Source organism: Pipra filicauda, unplaced genomic scaffold, assembly GCF_003945595.2.
Source record: "Pipra filicauda isolate LSUMZ 115617 unplaced genomic scaffold, ASM394559v2 scaffold226_size1812527_pilon, whole genome shotgun sequence".
Lineage (NCBI taxonomy): Eukaryota > Metazoa > Chordata > Aves > Passeriformes > Pipridae > Pipra > Pipra filicauda.
The window spans coordinates 1,198,107-1,210,354 of NW_024104339.1; the positions used below are offsets into that span (position 1 = coordinate 1,198,107).

At 55.8% G+C, this 12,248-nt stretch overlaps 1 protein-coding gene across 1 annotated transcript; it reads left to right on the top strand.

Moving 5' to 3' along the window:
- Positions 1–1,665: 1,665 nt before the first annotated feature.
- Positions 1,666–6,635, top strand: ACTB (actin beta). The gene is made up of 6 exons (XM_027713229.1): positions 1,666–1,756; positions 3,377–3,505; positions 3,815–4,054; positions 4,590–5,028; positions 5,344–5,525; positions 5,888–6,635. The coding sequence occupies exons 2-6, from the start codon at positions 3,383–3,385 to the stop codon at positions 6,029–6,031; spliced, it is 1,128 nt and encodes a 375-aa protein (XP_027569030.1). The 5' UTR covers positions 1,666–1,756; positions 3,377–3,382; the 3' UTR covers positions 6,032–6,635.
- The last annotated feature ends 5,613 nt before the right edge of the window (positions 6,636–12,248 follow it).

Below are 12,248 nucleotides of genomic sequence, written 5' to 3' on the forward strand. Positions count from 1 at the left end.
GGTGCTGGGATTTGGGGCACCTTCACCAGGACAAGGTGCTCCTGGGGAAGGGGATGCCATCCAAAGGAAAAGGACTGCTCTAGTGTTTCTATCCATGCCCAGTGTCTCATCACCTCCCATCCCCCCAGGTAATTACAAATCTCTATCTGAACAGGCTTTTGCAGGTTCCTCCTGCTGCTGTCCTTTGTTTGTCCCACAGCAGGGAGCAATGAAGGGGGGGAATAATGCCTAGGTCGCCCCTCAGCCAGACCCCACACTAGCAGTTTGGGGAGGGAGCCCCATCCTCATCCCCTCACTGTGATCTCTGCAGCTGCCTGGTGACAAAGAGCTTGCTGGCGTGAGCTGCCAGACCCTGATGGCAGGGCTGGCTCCCCGTTCATGATGCTGGACGAGGGGTGTCCTCTGAAGAACAGGCACTTTTAGCTTTTTTTTTTCCTTGAGAATTTTATTTTTCTTCCCTGTCATGCTGTTTTCAGACGGCTGAGATTACACATCCAAGGTCCCCATGCTGAAGTCTGCGCGCTTCCAACCGGCAACAGATTGCGAGTGGCTGCTGCTACTTTACTTACAGGGCTGCTTAATTAACTTGATTAATCAGCCTGTGTTCGCACAACACTCTGGAGACGCAAAGCCCTCTGGTCGCTGCCGCCTGCTGTTCCACGGCCACTGCCCTCACCTTTTTCCCCAACCAATATTGGATGGTCACAGTCAAGGAGGGAATTGCAGAAAGGCAGCCTGGGCCAGAGCAGCCACGTTTCCCACTCCTGCAAGGTTTGAATCAGAGGACAAAACAAATATTGCCCAAATCTGACGAAACCACTGCTTCCACGGTGTCCCCTGCCAGTGTGGGGCAGGATGAGGAGCAGGGACCAGGGCCCTCTGCTTGACTTGATGCCCAAGCCAGAGCTGGTGGAGCGTTCCCTTCTCCCAGGTGCCACCACAGGCACACGGCCTTTACTGGTGCCCGGTGGCGTCGGCGGCGCTCTCGGTTGCCCGGGTGGGTCCAAGGGCCGAGGGCCTGGCAGGAGCCGTGCCCTGCTGACATCAGCAGTGAACTTGGCCCCGCGTCCCACTCCGGGCCGGGGTCACCGGTGCCTCCCCGACCCAGGGGGTGCAGGTGACGGGCACTCCACGTGCCCCGCGCGGGCAGCGCTGCGGGCAGGGACAGGCAGCACCCCCGGGTCCTGCCCCACACCTGCACGCCGGGGTACCCCCATCCCTCCCGGGGGGCTGCAAACTCCCCGCTCCCACACAGCCCGGGGGGGCGAACGGGCCGGGATCCCCCCCCACCCGCGGGGCTTTGTGCGAGGGCTGAGGTGGGGGGGGGGGGCTGTACGGGGGCACCGGAGCAGCGCGAACCGCGGAGCGGGGCGAGCGCGGGGGCGAGCACGAGACAACAGCCCCGTTCCCAAACCATCACGGCGACACCCGAGGGGCTGCGCCCCCCACCCCAATTCGCCTCGGCTCCCCCTCCCCCCGATGTTTCCCCTCATGGCGGGGCGGGGGGCGCTGCCGGGCGCGCGCGGCGGGGGCGGGGCGGGGCGCGGGGGGCGTGACCGGACCGGGACCAATGGGAGCGGCGCTCTCCGAAAGTTTCCTTTTATGGCGAGGCGGCGGCGGCCGCGGCCCGGATATAAGGCGCGCGCGGGCGGCGGGCGGGAGCCGCCGCGAGCTGTGCCTGCCCTCACCGCGCGCGCGCCCCGCTCCCGCCGCCGCCTCGCGCCCGCCCCGGCTCCGACCGCACCACTCCACAAAGGTGAGAGCGGCACCGCCGCAGCGTGGGTAGAGCAGCAACGAGATCAGTAATAACTCGATATTGTTGTTGTTATTATCGGTGTGATCGGGGCTGTCGGGACAGCGGCGCGCCCTTTGTGCGCTGTGCGGGGTGGCGGCCCCGCAGCGCGCTGCCGTATTCTAAGGGCTATGGGCGCAGTTCGCAGTTTAACGTTTGTTCGGGGTGCGATGCTCGCGGGGGGGTCGCGCCCCTGCCGCCCGTGGGGCTAATCCGCGCTGTAAGAGGATTGCTCGTGGGGCCGGGGGGAGCGGGTGGCTCGGCTGTCGTGTCCCGCCAGCGGCGGGGAGGACGCGGGGTGCGGGGCTTTGTCTGCTCCGGGAGCCGCCAGCGGGGGGCTCGGGAGCCGGGGGCGTTGTCCCCGGTGGGGAGGGGCGCGGCTCCCCCAGCCCGCACATGCGGGCAGCCCCAGTGGCTGCTGCTTGTAGGGAAGGGGGGTGGTGGTGGCAGCCCCTGTGCGGGGCGAGGCCGTGGATCGGAACAATGCGGGGTTGGGAGGCGCAGGAGGATTCCCCCCCCGGTGTGCCCGGAGCCGTGGTGCGGGCAGGGTACCTGCTCCGGCACCGACTACACTTCCCAGGCTGCCCGTGCGGGGCGGCACATGTGCGGCAGCTGCCGCCGCCCCCCGACACCGGATTACAACGGCGCGGCCGAAGCCGCCGGGGCTGAGCCTGGGCGGGCGGCAATTGCATAAGACTCTGGCTCCCCGGCGCTAATCCCGCCTGTGGTGCCGCCGGTTGATGGGGCAGAGCCCCGGTCACGCTTGGCTGGTGGGCTGGGCGTGGTGGCCGGCGTTTGTCCTGCTGCAGTTCCTTATTAGTGGCGTGTTGAGGCTTTGGGGGCTGCCAGGGCAGCGCCGCGTGTGACCCCCGGGTCTGTGCAGGGACATCGAGCCCCGCTGGCTGTGCCTGACGCACGGTGGGGCACCGGGACGAGCACCGTGTGACCCCCGGGGCTGGGTGGAGGTGTCGAGCCCCGCCGGTTGGCACAGGGTGGGGTGCTGGGATGAGCACAGGGCGTGACCCCCGGGGCTGTGCGGGGGCGTCAAACCTCACTGCCTGTGCCTGGCACACGGCGAGGCAGTGGTAAAAGCACTGAGTGACCCCCGGGTCTGCACGGAGGTGTTAAACCTCACTGGCTGGCACACAGCGGGGTGCTGGGGCGAGCATCGGGCGTGACCCCCGGCGCTGCGCGGAGGCGTCGAGTCCCGCTGTCGGGCACACGGCGGGCGCTGGGGTGTGGCAGCCACACCCGGGGTGTGGCCGCCGCCATCCCCCCCGAAAGCCGGTAGCGGGAGAGGCTCGGTGCTCCATCCATTGCCTTTTATGGTAATAATGCGAGAGGGCGCAGGGACTTCCTTTGTCCCAAATCCGCGCAGCGCCGAAATCTGGGAGGCGTCGCCCCCTCTAGCGGGCGCCGAGCGAAGCGGAGCTGCGCCGGCAGGAAGGAAATGGGTGGGGAAGGCCTTGGCGGCATCGTCTTCGCTTCCCGCCATCGCCTTCGCTTCCCGCCCGCAGCCATGGGGACGGGGCTCGGTGTGTGACCGAGGATGCTCACGTCTCCTGCTTTCCTCTCCTCCTGCAGCCAGCCATGGATGATGATATTGCCGCGCTCGTTGTTGACAATGGTTCCGGTATGTGCAAGGCCGGTTTCGCCGGGGACGATGCCCCCCGTGCTGTCTTCCCATCCATCGTGGGTCGCCCCAGACATCAGGTAGGTGGCTGGGTTGCCTGTTACCCGACAAAAATGAGCAGGTTTTGGTGGAAGTGGTTGCCTTCCACAAGAGCAAGAAGCCCTTCTATTTGGTTTTATACCATTAGAGGCTTCTGCACTGCAGCACAGCTGGTGGGGAGTGCAGCCTCCTGCAGAGCCTTTGTGCAGTGTGTGTTGGAGCAGCTGGCCAAATGCCTTTCCTGATAGAATAGGGACAGTAATTGGAGACTTAGCTTTAGGAAAAGCAGATTATCCACCCAGTTGGGCTCATCCTTCAGCTGTATTTAATGCATCTTCTTTGTCGTGCAGGGTGTGATGGTTGGTATGGGCCAGAAAGACAGCTACGTTGGTGACGAAGCCCAGAGCAAAAGAGGTATCCTGACCCTGAAGTACCCCATTGAACACGGTATTGTCACCAACTGGGATGACATGGAGAAGATCTGGCACCACACTTTCTACAATGAGCTGAGAGTAGCCCCCGAGGAGCACCCCGTGCTGCTCACAGAGGCTCCCCTGAACCCCAAAGCCAACAGAGAGAAGATGACACAGGTATGTAGAACTCTGGAGCTTGGAGCTACAGCAGATGTTGCTGCAGGCCAGCTCTCCTCTTCCATGTTGTCCTCTCTCCTCCTTCACCACTATTCTCCCTTTTTGCCATCTTCACAGGGTTTTCCTTTCCTGACCTGAGTCTCCTCTTTGCTGGACCTTGACAGGTTTTGTTTGCTCTTCTAAGCTGGCTTTCTCTGAGACTGAACTAGCAACTTGTCTAACTGCTGTTTCTGACTAGGCACACTAATCCATTTACAGCCTTGAGTGACTGTACTGTAGTTTACTTGGCATTTGTTTTGTTCCTTGCTGTGGCAATAGAGATGGCTCTGGTGGTGGTGTCCCTGCTCAGGCTCTGACCTGGCAGGTGTGGGTGGGGAACAGGTGAGATAAGCATGGACTTTGAGGGGGAGTGGAGAGATCTCTCTTATCTAGGGGCAAAAGTAAAACCACTTGCATGGACTTGGTATAGACTTGTAGCAAGAACTGTGGGGGGGTTTTTTTGCTGTTGGCTCAACCCCTTCTTTTCTTTCCCTAGATCATGTTCGAGACCTTCAACACCCCAGCCATGTATGTAGCCATCCAGGCTGTGTTGTCCCTGTATGCCTCTGGTCGTACCACTGGTATTGTGATGGACTCTGGTGATGGTGTTACCCACACTGTGCCCATCTATGAAGGCTATGCCCTCCCCCATGCCATCCTCCGTCTGGATCTGGCTGGCCGTGACCTGACGGACTACCTCATGAAGATCTTGACAGAGAGAGGCTACAGCTTCACCACCACAGCCGAGAGAGAAATTGTGCGTGACATCAAGGAGAAGCTGTGCTATGTCGCCCTGGATTTTGAGCAGGAGATGGCCACAGCTGCCTCTAGCTCTTCCCTGGAGAAGAGCTATGAACTCCCTGATGGCCAGGTCATCACCATTGGCAATGAGAGGTTCAGGTGCCCTGAGGCCCTCTTCCAGCCATCTTTCTTGGGTAAGTCCAACTCCTGTAGGATATACCTTGTGCCTCCCAGTGTTCCTTATGTGAAGGGTGACCTGGAGACCATGGCAGTGAGGTACCATATTACTGCTTGTCTTTAGCAAGGTTTATGCTGTCCCACCAGTCAGCCTCACTTCCCACACAGCCTACAGCTGTTGAAGGGATTTGGGAGAATTGAGCAGGAGCCATGGCTCTGTAGCGCCTTCCTGCTGGTGGAGCTGCTGGTCCCCTGGTTGCCCATAGTAACTTCTCAGGCTTCCTTGGCTGTGTCTTAGCCCTTGCTGACTTGAGACTGCTTTTTCCTCACAGGTATGGAGTCCTGTGGTATCCATGAAACTACCTTCAACTCCATCATGAAATGCGATGTGGATATCCGTAAGGACCTCTATGCCAACACGGTGCTGTCTGGTGGTACCACAATGTACCCTGGCATTGCTGACAGGATGCAGAAGGAGATCACAGCCCTGGCACCCAGCACAATGAAAATCAAGGTAGGATGGAGTTGTGGGAACATCTCAGCACCCCTGCTAGGCTGAAACAGAGTGGGTGCAGGGGGATAAGCTAAATTCCTGCTAGAAAAGATAGGAAGTGTCTGTGTCTGGTGCAGCCTTAATGGCCTTGGGTCTGGACAGGATGGCACTCACCCAACCATATGAATAATGGGATTAGTATAAAGACTGGCTGCAAAGGAGGGAGGTGGGGATGTGAGATTGTGTCTTGATCCTGTTTGGACTTCATAGTATCTTTGCCACGGCTAGATAAGGGAGTTAGGCAGCTCTGCCTTGCAGGGCTGTGCGTGGGCTGTAAGTGTAGTGTGATGCTGTGTCTGACTGGCTCCTCCTCTTCCCTGCAGATCATTGCCCCACCTGAGCGCAAATACTCTGTCTGGATCGGAGGCTCCATCCTGGCCTCCCTGTCCACCTTCCAGCAGATGTGGATCAGCAAGCAGGAGTACGATGAATCCGGACCCTCCATTGTCCACCGCAAATGCTTCTAAACCGGACTGTTACCAACACCCACACCCTTGTGATGAAACAAAACCCATAAATGCGCATAAAACAAGACGAGATTGGCATGGCTTTATTTGTTTTTTTTTTGGCGCTTGACTCAGGATTAAAAAACTGGAACGGTGAAGGTGTCAGCAGCAGTCTTAAAAACAAAACATGTTGGAGCGAACGCCCCCAAAGTTCTACAATGCATCTGAGGACTTTGATTGTACATTTGTTTCTTTTTTTAATAGTCATTCCAAATATTGTTATAATGCATTGTTACAGGAAGTTACTCGCCTCTGTGAAGGCAACAGCCCAGCTCGGAGGGAGCCGATGCCAGTTACTGGTGTTAGGTTATAATTGCTTGTCTGTAAATTATGTAACCCAACAAGTGTCTTTTTGTATCTTTCCGCCTTAAAAACAAAACACACTTGATCCTTTTTCTCTTTGATTTGTCAAGCAAGCAGGCTGTGTTCCCCGGTGATAGATGGGAATGAAGGCTTTACAGTCCCCCCACAGGGCCGAGAAGGGCCGGTATGTGGGGGAGGGAGGGGCTACCTGTACACTGACTTAAGACCAGTTCAAATAAAAGTGCACACCATAGAGGCTTGACTGGTGTTGGTTGTTCATTTTCTTTTCATGCCATTTCTTGACAGTTGCTCCTTACTCTGATCTTGCCCTGCCAGGCCTGCACAGCTCTGCTATCTGGGCTGGGGGGATGCTGGTGCTGCAGGGCATGAGGCAGGTGGCTCTCGGTGATATGGGGGTGGGGGTAGAGCTGAACATGCCAAACCTGTGGGTCTCCACGGCTGCCTTGGGCTGGAGCTTTCCAGATACTGACAGTGTGTGTAACGGAGCTGTCGGAAGAGCTGGATTTAGTGGGGATCCAGCTGCACCTTCCTAAATGCTGCTCTGTGTGTGTCTCCTCACTTGTATGTCTAGCTTTCGACCGATGGAAGCAAGTGGTGTGTGGGGCATGCTATAACTGTGCCAGAGCAGCTGCCTTGTCCCTCAGCCAAGGCTCCTTTGAGTAGTCTGCAGCCTCATGTGGGGCAGTATCCCATCTTCTCCCTGCTCCAGGTGTCAAAGCTTGTCTGTCCTGCTGGTTTGCCCCGGGAGGGGAAGCCTGGGTTCAGGCTGGGAGACTCGTGCTCTTGCACGCTGCTGGCTAGGTGGAGCAGCTTTCAGGTGAGAGCAAGAGAAAGTCTCCTGTGAAGTGGAAAAAATTTGACTTCAGAGAGTGGGGCCACTGGGGTGTTACATGGGTGGGGCTGGGAAAAAGTGCAGGGAGGAGGGAGGAAGTTCTGGCAGGGTGAGTGACACCTACAACTCCAGAACTTGCTGAGGGCAGTGCAGGTACCTGCCTCCAGCCCAACCTTTCCCAGAAAGGTTTGCACGGATTCTTGGCTCTGACCCCATCTTTTGGGCTTCTGAACCCTTTGTGGTGCTTCAGCCTTGTTCGATCAACTTCAGACTCTGGCTTCATGGAAGGGAGGGGCTGAACGGGGGTACCCTCTCAAAGCTGTGCTGGGAGATGAGACCCTGTTGGATATAGCAAAGTCCAGGAGTCCCTAGGACTGGAGCCACTGCTGTGAAAAGGAAACAGGATTGAGGCTGCTGGATCAGGACCAGGGAGAGCTGAGCCAGGTGACACTGCATTGCCAACTCGGGCAGACCAGACCTGGGAGCGTTGCTCTCAGATGTGCTGGCTTCCCAAGGCTCCACCAGCCTGCCTGCCTTTGAAGAGCTAATGGCTGTGATTGTGTCATGCTTCCAGCAGATGAAAGGCAGGGAACAGGCTCCAGTGTCTCTTTAGTTCTCTACCTGGCCTGCTCCTCCTGCTCTGGTCTCATGCTATACTCAGGGTGGACCTGCTGGTTTCTGCCCTTCATCTCCCCAGCATCCCTCCTGGGTGCAGTGGGAGCCTGGCAGGGCTGGAGGTACAGACACTGGGCTGAGCTGACAAATTACTGGAAGCACCAGTTAGCAACAGAGAAGGTAAAACAGGTTGGAGCAAGGCCCAAACTGGGCTTATAACCTGAGGTCTTGGCGAAATGGGGTGAGGAGGAGGCAATGGCAGCTCCTGGGGAGGGAGCTGGTAGGAGCGGGGCAGGAAAAAGGCCAGGAGGCAAGACAAGATGACAGTAATAGGGAAATGGGGTGCCTTTCTTCAGCCCTGTCTGAAATGGTCACTGATCACTGTGGGAAAATGTGTTGAGACACAAAGAACAGAAGAGATGATGATGGCGATGAGAAACTATAGAGCAACAAAATGCTGGGGGCCGAGAGCAGTTCAGGTGGGCAGAGATGTGAGCACAGGGAGAGGGTGAGCGCTGGGCTGGTGTAGAGCTGTTGGATGCAGGGCAGCCAGGATGATTTTTCTGCTCCAGAGCCAGCTGAGGTTTGCTATTAGTTAACACTTTGCAGGGCTTTTTCTCCCTTCTTCCCATTTCACTTGCTGTTTTGGGCAACCAGCTCCCCAGTAAAATGAGGCCAAGCCTTCCACAGCCCTTCCCAATGCCTCTCCAGCATGAGGCCAAGGCTCTGTTTATCCCTCCTCTGGGCCATTACATGCTGGAGAAAAGAATGTGGTGCCGGGCAGGGACCACTGGAGCATTACTCACTGCTCCCGACTCCAGCAAGCAGGGGAGAGCCCCAAGTGATTTCCTCTCAGGAACATCAGGCGCTGGAAGAGGGGGATTTTTTAAACTGTAGTTTCTCTGTCATCAAGTTTCAATTCGCCTTTTGCTGTTTCACAGAGATGGGGAAATGCCAAGAGGCCTGTCAGGAAGGGCAGCAGAGGAGTTGGTTTAGCCATGGCCCGGCTCTAGCCATGCTAGACTCAAAGGAGAAGACGTGTAGGGAATAATCAGTGCCCTGGCTACCTCCTCCTCCTCTCCAGCACAAAAATAGCCAGGGGTTGTGGGGAGACCAGGAGATTTAATAAGTCCACCCACGGGCCGGCCTGAGCGCGTCCCCCTGTCTGGCTCAGCCATGATGACACTCCAGGATTCCTCAGGCTGCAGAGACGGCGGGACTCGGCTGTAGATCCTTGCAAGCCACCCAGCCCTTTCCTGCCTCCCTGTAGCTGCCCCAGGAGTGATGGCTCAGCTCAAGGGAGCTGAGCAAACACGTTTTATGTCCTTCCTTCCCTCAGAGCTCCCAACTTTCGATCCTGCTGGAGACAGTCACTGGCACTTCACCTGCAATTAGCTGGTGACCTGGAAAGTCACCTCACTGAGCTGCTTATGGAATCAAGCCACCGCCGGGAATTAGTGATGTCCTTGGCAAAGGAGATGGTTGCAGCTCTCAGGATTTAGCCCTGAAGGGCCTCATTGTCTCTCAGCTGTGTCAGGGACAGTTGACCAGAAACGGTCCCTGAACGGGGAGGGTCCTGTTCTCTTGTTAGTGAGCATGTGCTCCTCTAGAATAGGTGCCAGCTGGCTGCGTGCAAAAGTCCCAGGAAATCCCAGAGCATTCAAACTACACTGGCCTCCTTGTAGAAGTCCCCTCAGAAGGTGCAAAACGTCACCTTCAGAAAATGGCCTTTCTGAGGTACCAGGTCAGGGATGGGACTGTGGTACGGGCTGTGCCTGGGGCAGGAGCAGTCCTGGTCTCTCAAGTTGTTCCTTGCAGGATTGCTGACCTGGAGCCTGCCCTGACTTGCATTATACCCATCTGTAATCCACTTTAGCAGGCCTTACAGTATTAAACTGTATCAAGGATTGAGAATCACTTCCAGCAGTGGAGCTAGCACTCCACCCAAGCATACCAAGTGTTCTGGCTGCTGCAGTCCAGCTGGGCTTTAGTCACGCTGTCAAAAATATGTCCAGGTTGTATCAGTCTTAGGAATCAGAGGAGAGAACTGAAGCAAGACTTTTCAGAGGTAAAAATATAAAATCCCCAGGTCAGTCTGGCCTTGAACAGTTAAGAGATTTTGCTTTATACAGAGCAAAATATCTTGACACTGGTATTAATTTGTTTGCCTACCTGGACTGGGACAGCATGGTATGTGCCTGCCTTCCTTGAGAAAACTTGTATTAGTTGTAAGATGACCAAAGCTTGCCCTGAGATGGCCCAGCCCTGAACAGAACCCAACCTCGCAGCAGGCTCCCAGGTGCCCACATGGAGAAGAGCATTCCTGAAATGAGGCACAGCAGGGAGGGTTTCTCCTCACTCTGTCTGGCCACCTCCCAGGACCATCAAGAGAGATGCCAGAGTTCAGTGTAGTTGTTCATTTCCTTCCTCCTTTATCACCTGCTACCTCCTCATGTTCAACCTCCATGTCTTATCTGCACCAGTACCCTGTTCAATTATTTGGTGGATCACAAGTTCAAATGCAACTCCTCTTACAAAGCCTGGTTTCTCCTCAGGAGATCCTTACACCTCTCTGTTCCCAGTTCTTATTTGGGGTTGTCAGCTGCTGTCTGCTCCATGTATGCCCCAGGGCTGGAGGGAACCTGTGGCTACTCCTAATTCCAGCTGCTCCAGCCGCCCTGGCTCTCTGGGCAGGGCCTTTACTCTGCCTTTGGGACTCCCTGATGATTTTATTTACCATTTGCATTGGAAATGCAGCTCTCCTCCACCCTGGTCTCTGCTTTCCCTGATGACTGCAAATACGGTAGGTTGGTATTTTTCCCAGATGTCAAACAAGTTGGTCTTGACTGAAGGGCCTCCAGATTTAACTTGTCATTACCTTTTATTTAAGTGAAACACATGACAAACAAAGCAGGTACATATCCTCTTACTGAGGTTCTCCCTCATCTAAAGGTTGAGGTTTTCCTCTTTGATTCCAGACCTCTCTCATAGGCCTAGAAGCAAATACATAATCAAGACTTGAGGCACTTGCTATTTCTAAGTGAAACCCCCAATTAACCCCTAATGTAATTCATGACCTTAAATGGCAACAATCAAGCAGGAAGAAAATAGCAACTTATTCATCTTCCTTTGTGGGACATCTTTAAAACACATTTTCTATGAACAAAATTCCTGAAGCATACACGTAACTGGAAATTCCAGAGCTCTGGTCCTGTCTGTACTTGAGATTTGGGATGAGGAGCTAATATAACCATGCTAAGCCAGCTGCTCTCCTTGGACATGGCTGTGTGTGATGGGTGTGCTCACAGAAGCTCTAGATGATTCTACACGGCCCTCCATGTATCAGTGAAGTGTAGGATAGTGATATTAGGAAGAAAGTCTTCCCTGTGAGGGTGGTGAGGCCCTTGTACAGGTTACCCAGAGAAGCTGTGGCTGCCCCACCCCTGGAAGTGTCCAAGGTCAGGATGGACGGGGCTTGGAGCAACCTGGGCTAGTGGAAGGTGTCCCTGCCCATGGCAGGGGGTTAGAACTGGATGAGCTTTAAGTCCCTTCCAACCCAAATCATTCTGTGGTTCTATTATCTCACAACTACAGCCGAAGTTAGAACATTTAGCCTGGTTTGAGCCCAGACTGATGATGGCTGCACACACAGACAGTGAAACTGAAAGTGATAGGTATATATTTAGGGATTTTACTGGGAAGAAGGGGTAGCTGCACCCACTTTGTTCATGTCAACCCATTCAGTACTCATGGGTGTTCTGTCTTTCTCACCCACTTTGTGAACCAGGAGATGATCGTTCTCCCAGATACGTTGCTGCCTCCATGGAAAACCAGGGTGCAAATGGAGCGAGCACCCTGGCAGCTGCAGGACATCCCGGCACAGGTGTTCTGCCAAACCAGCAAGGCTCCCTCTGCCCTCTGAGTCACTCCTGCACCCTCAGGCTCCTCGCAGGGTGAATTTACATCTTTGGAGCCAACTCAGGGCTTCATAGGCTGATGTGAGTCAGCGGCCGAGGGCAGAGGAGGCCAAGCACCCCAGATACCACAGCAGTGGCGGTCATGGGGCTGAGGCGAGGGAGCTGCTCCCCCAAGCAACTCTGGTTTTGCCCTCAAAATGACGGTGCCCTCAGAGCCCACCGAGATGTGAGGGGACAGCTCTGAGACCAGGCTGGATGGGGCTCTGAGCAACCTGGTCTAGTGGAAGGTGTCCCTACCCAGGGCAGGGGGATGGAACAAGATGAGTTTAAGGTCCCTTCCAACCAAAACCATTCTGTGATTCTACCATCAGGACTAGGGCAGTGATTGTCCGCCTGTACTTGGCACTGGTGAGGTCACACCTTGAGTGCTGTGCCCAGTTCTGGGCCCTCAATTCAGGAAGGACATTGAGGGGCTGGAGCACATTCAGAG

Bases quoted from the DNA above. Each gene is read 5' to 3' on its own strand.
- ACTB (XM_027713229.1), top strand. From the start codon at position 3,383: ATGGATGATGATATTGCCGCGCTCGTTGTTGACAATGGTTCCGGTATG. The intron at 4,055-4,589 runs GTATGTAGAACT...TTCTTTCCCTAG, and splicing joins ACAGAGAGAAGATGACACAG to ATCATGTTCGAGACCTTCAA. The intron at 5,029-5,343 runs GTAAGTCCAACT...TTTTCCTCACAG, and splicing joins CTTCCAGCCATCTTTCTTGG to GTATGGAGTCCTGTGGTATC.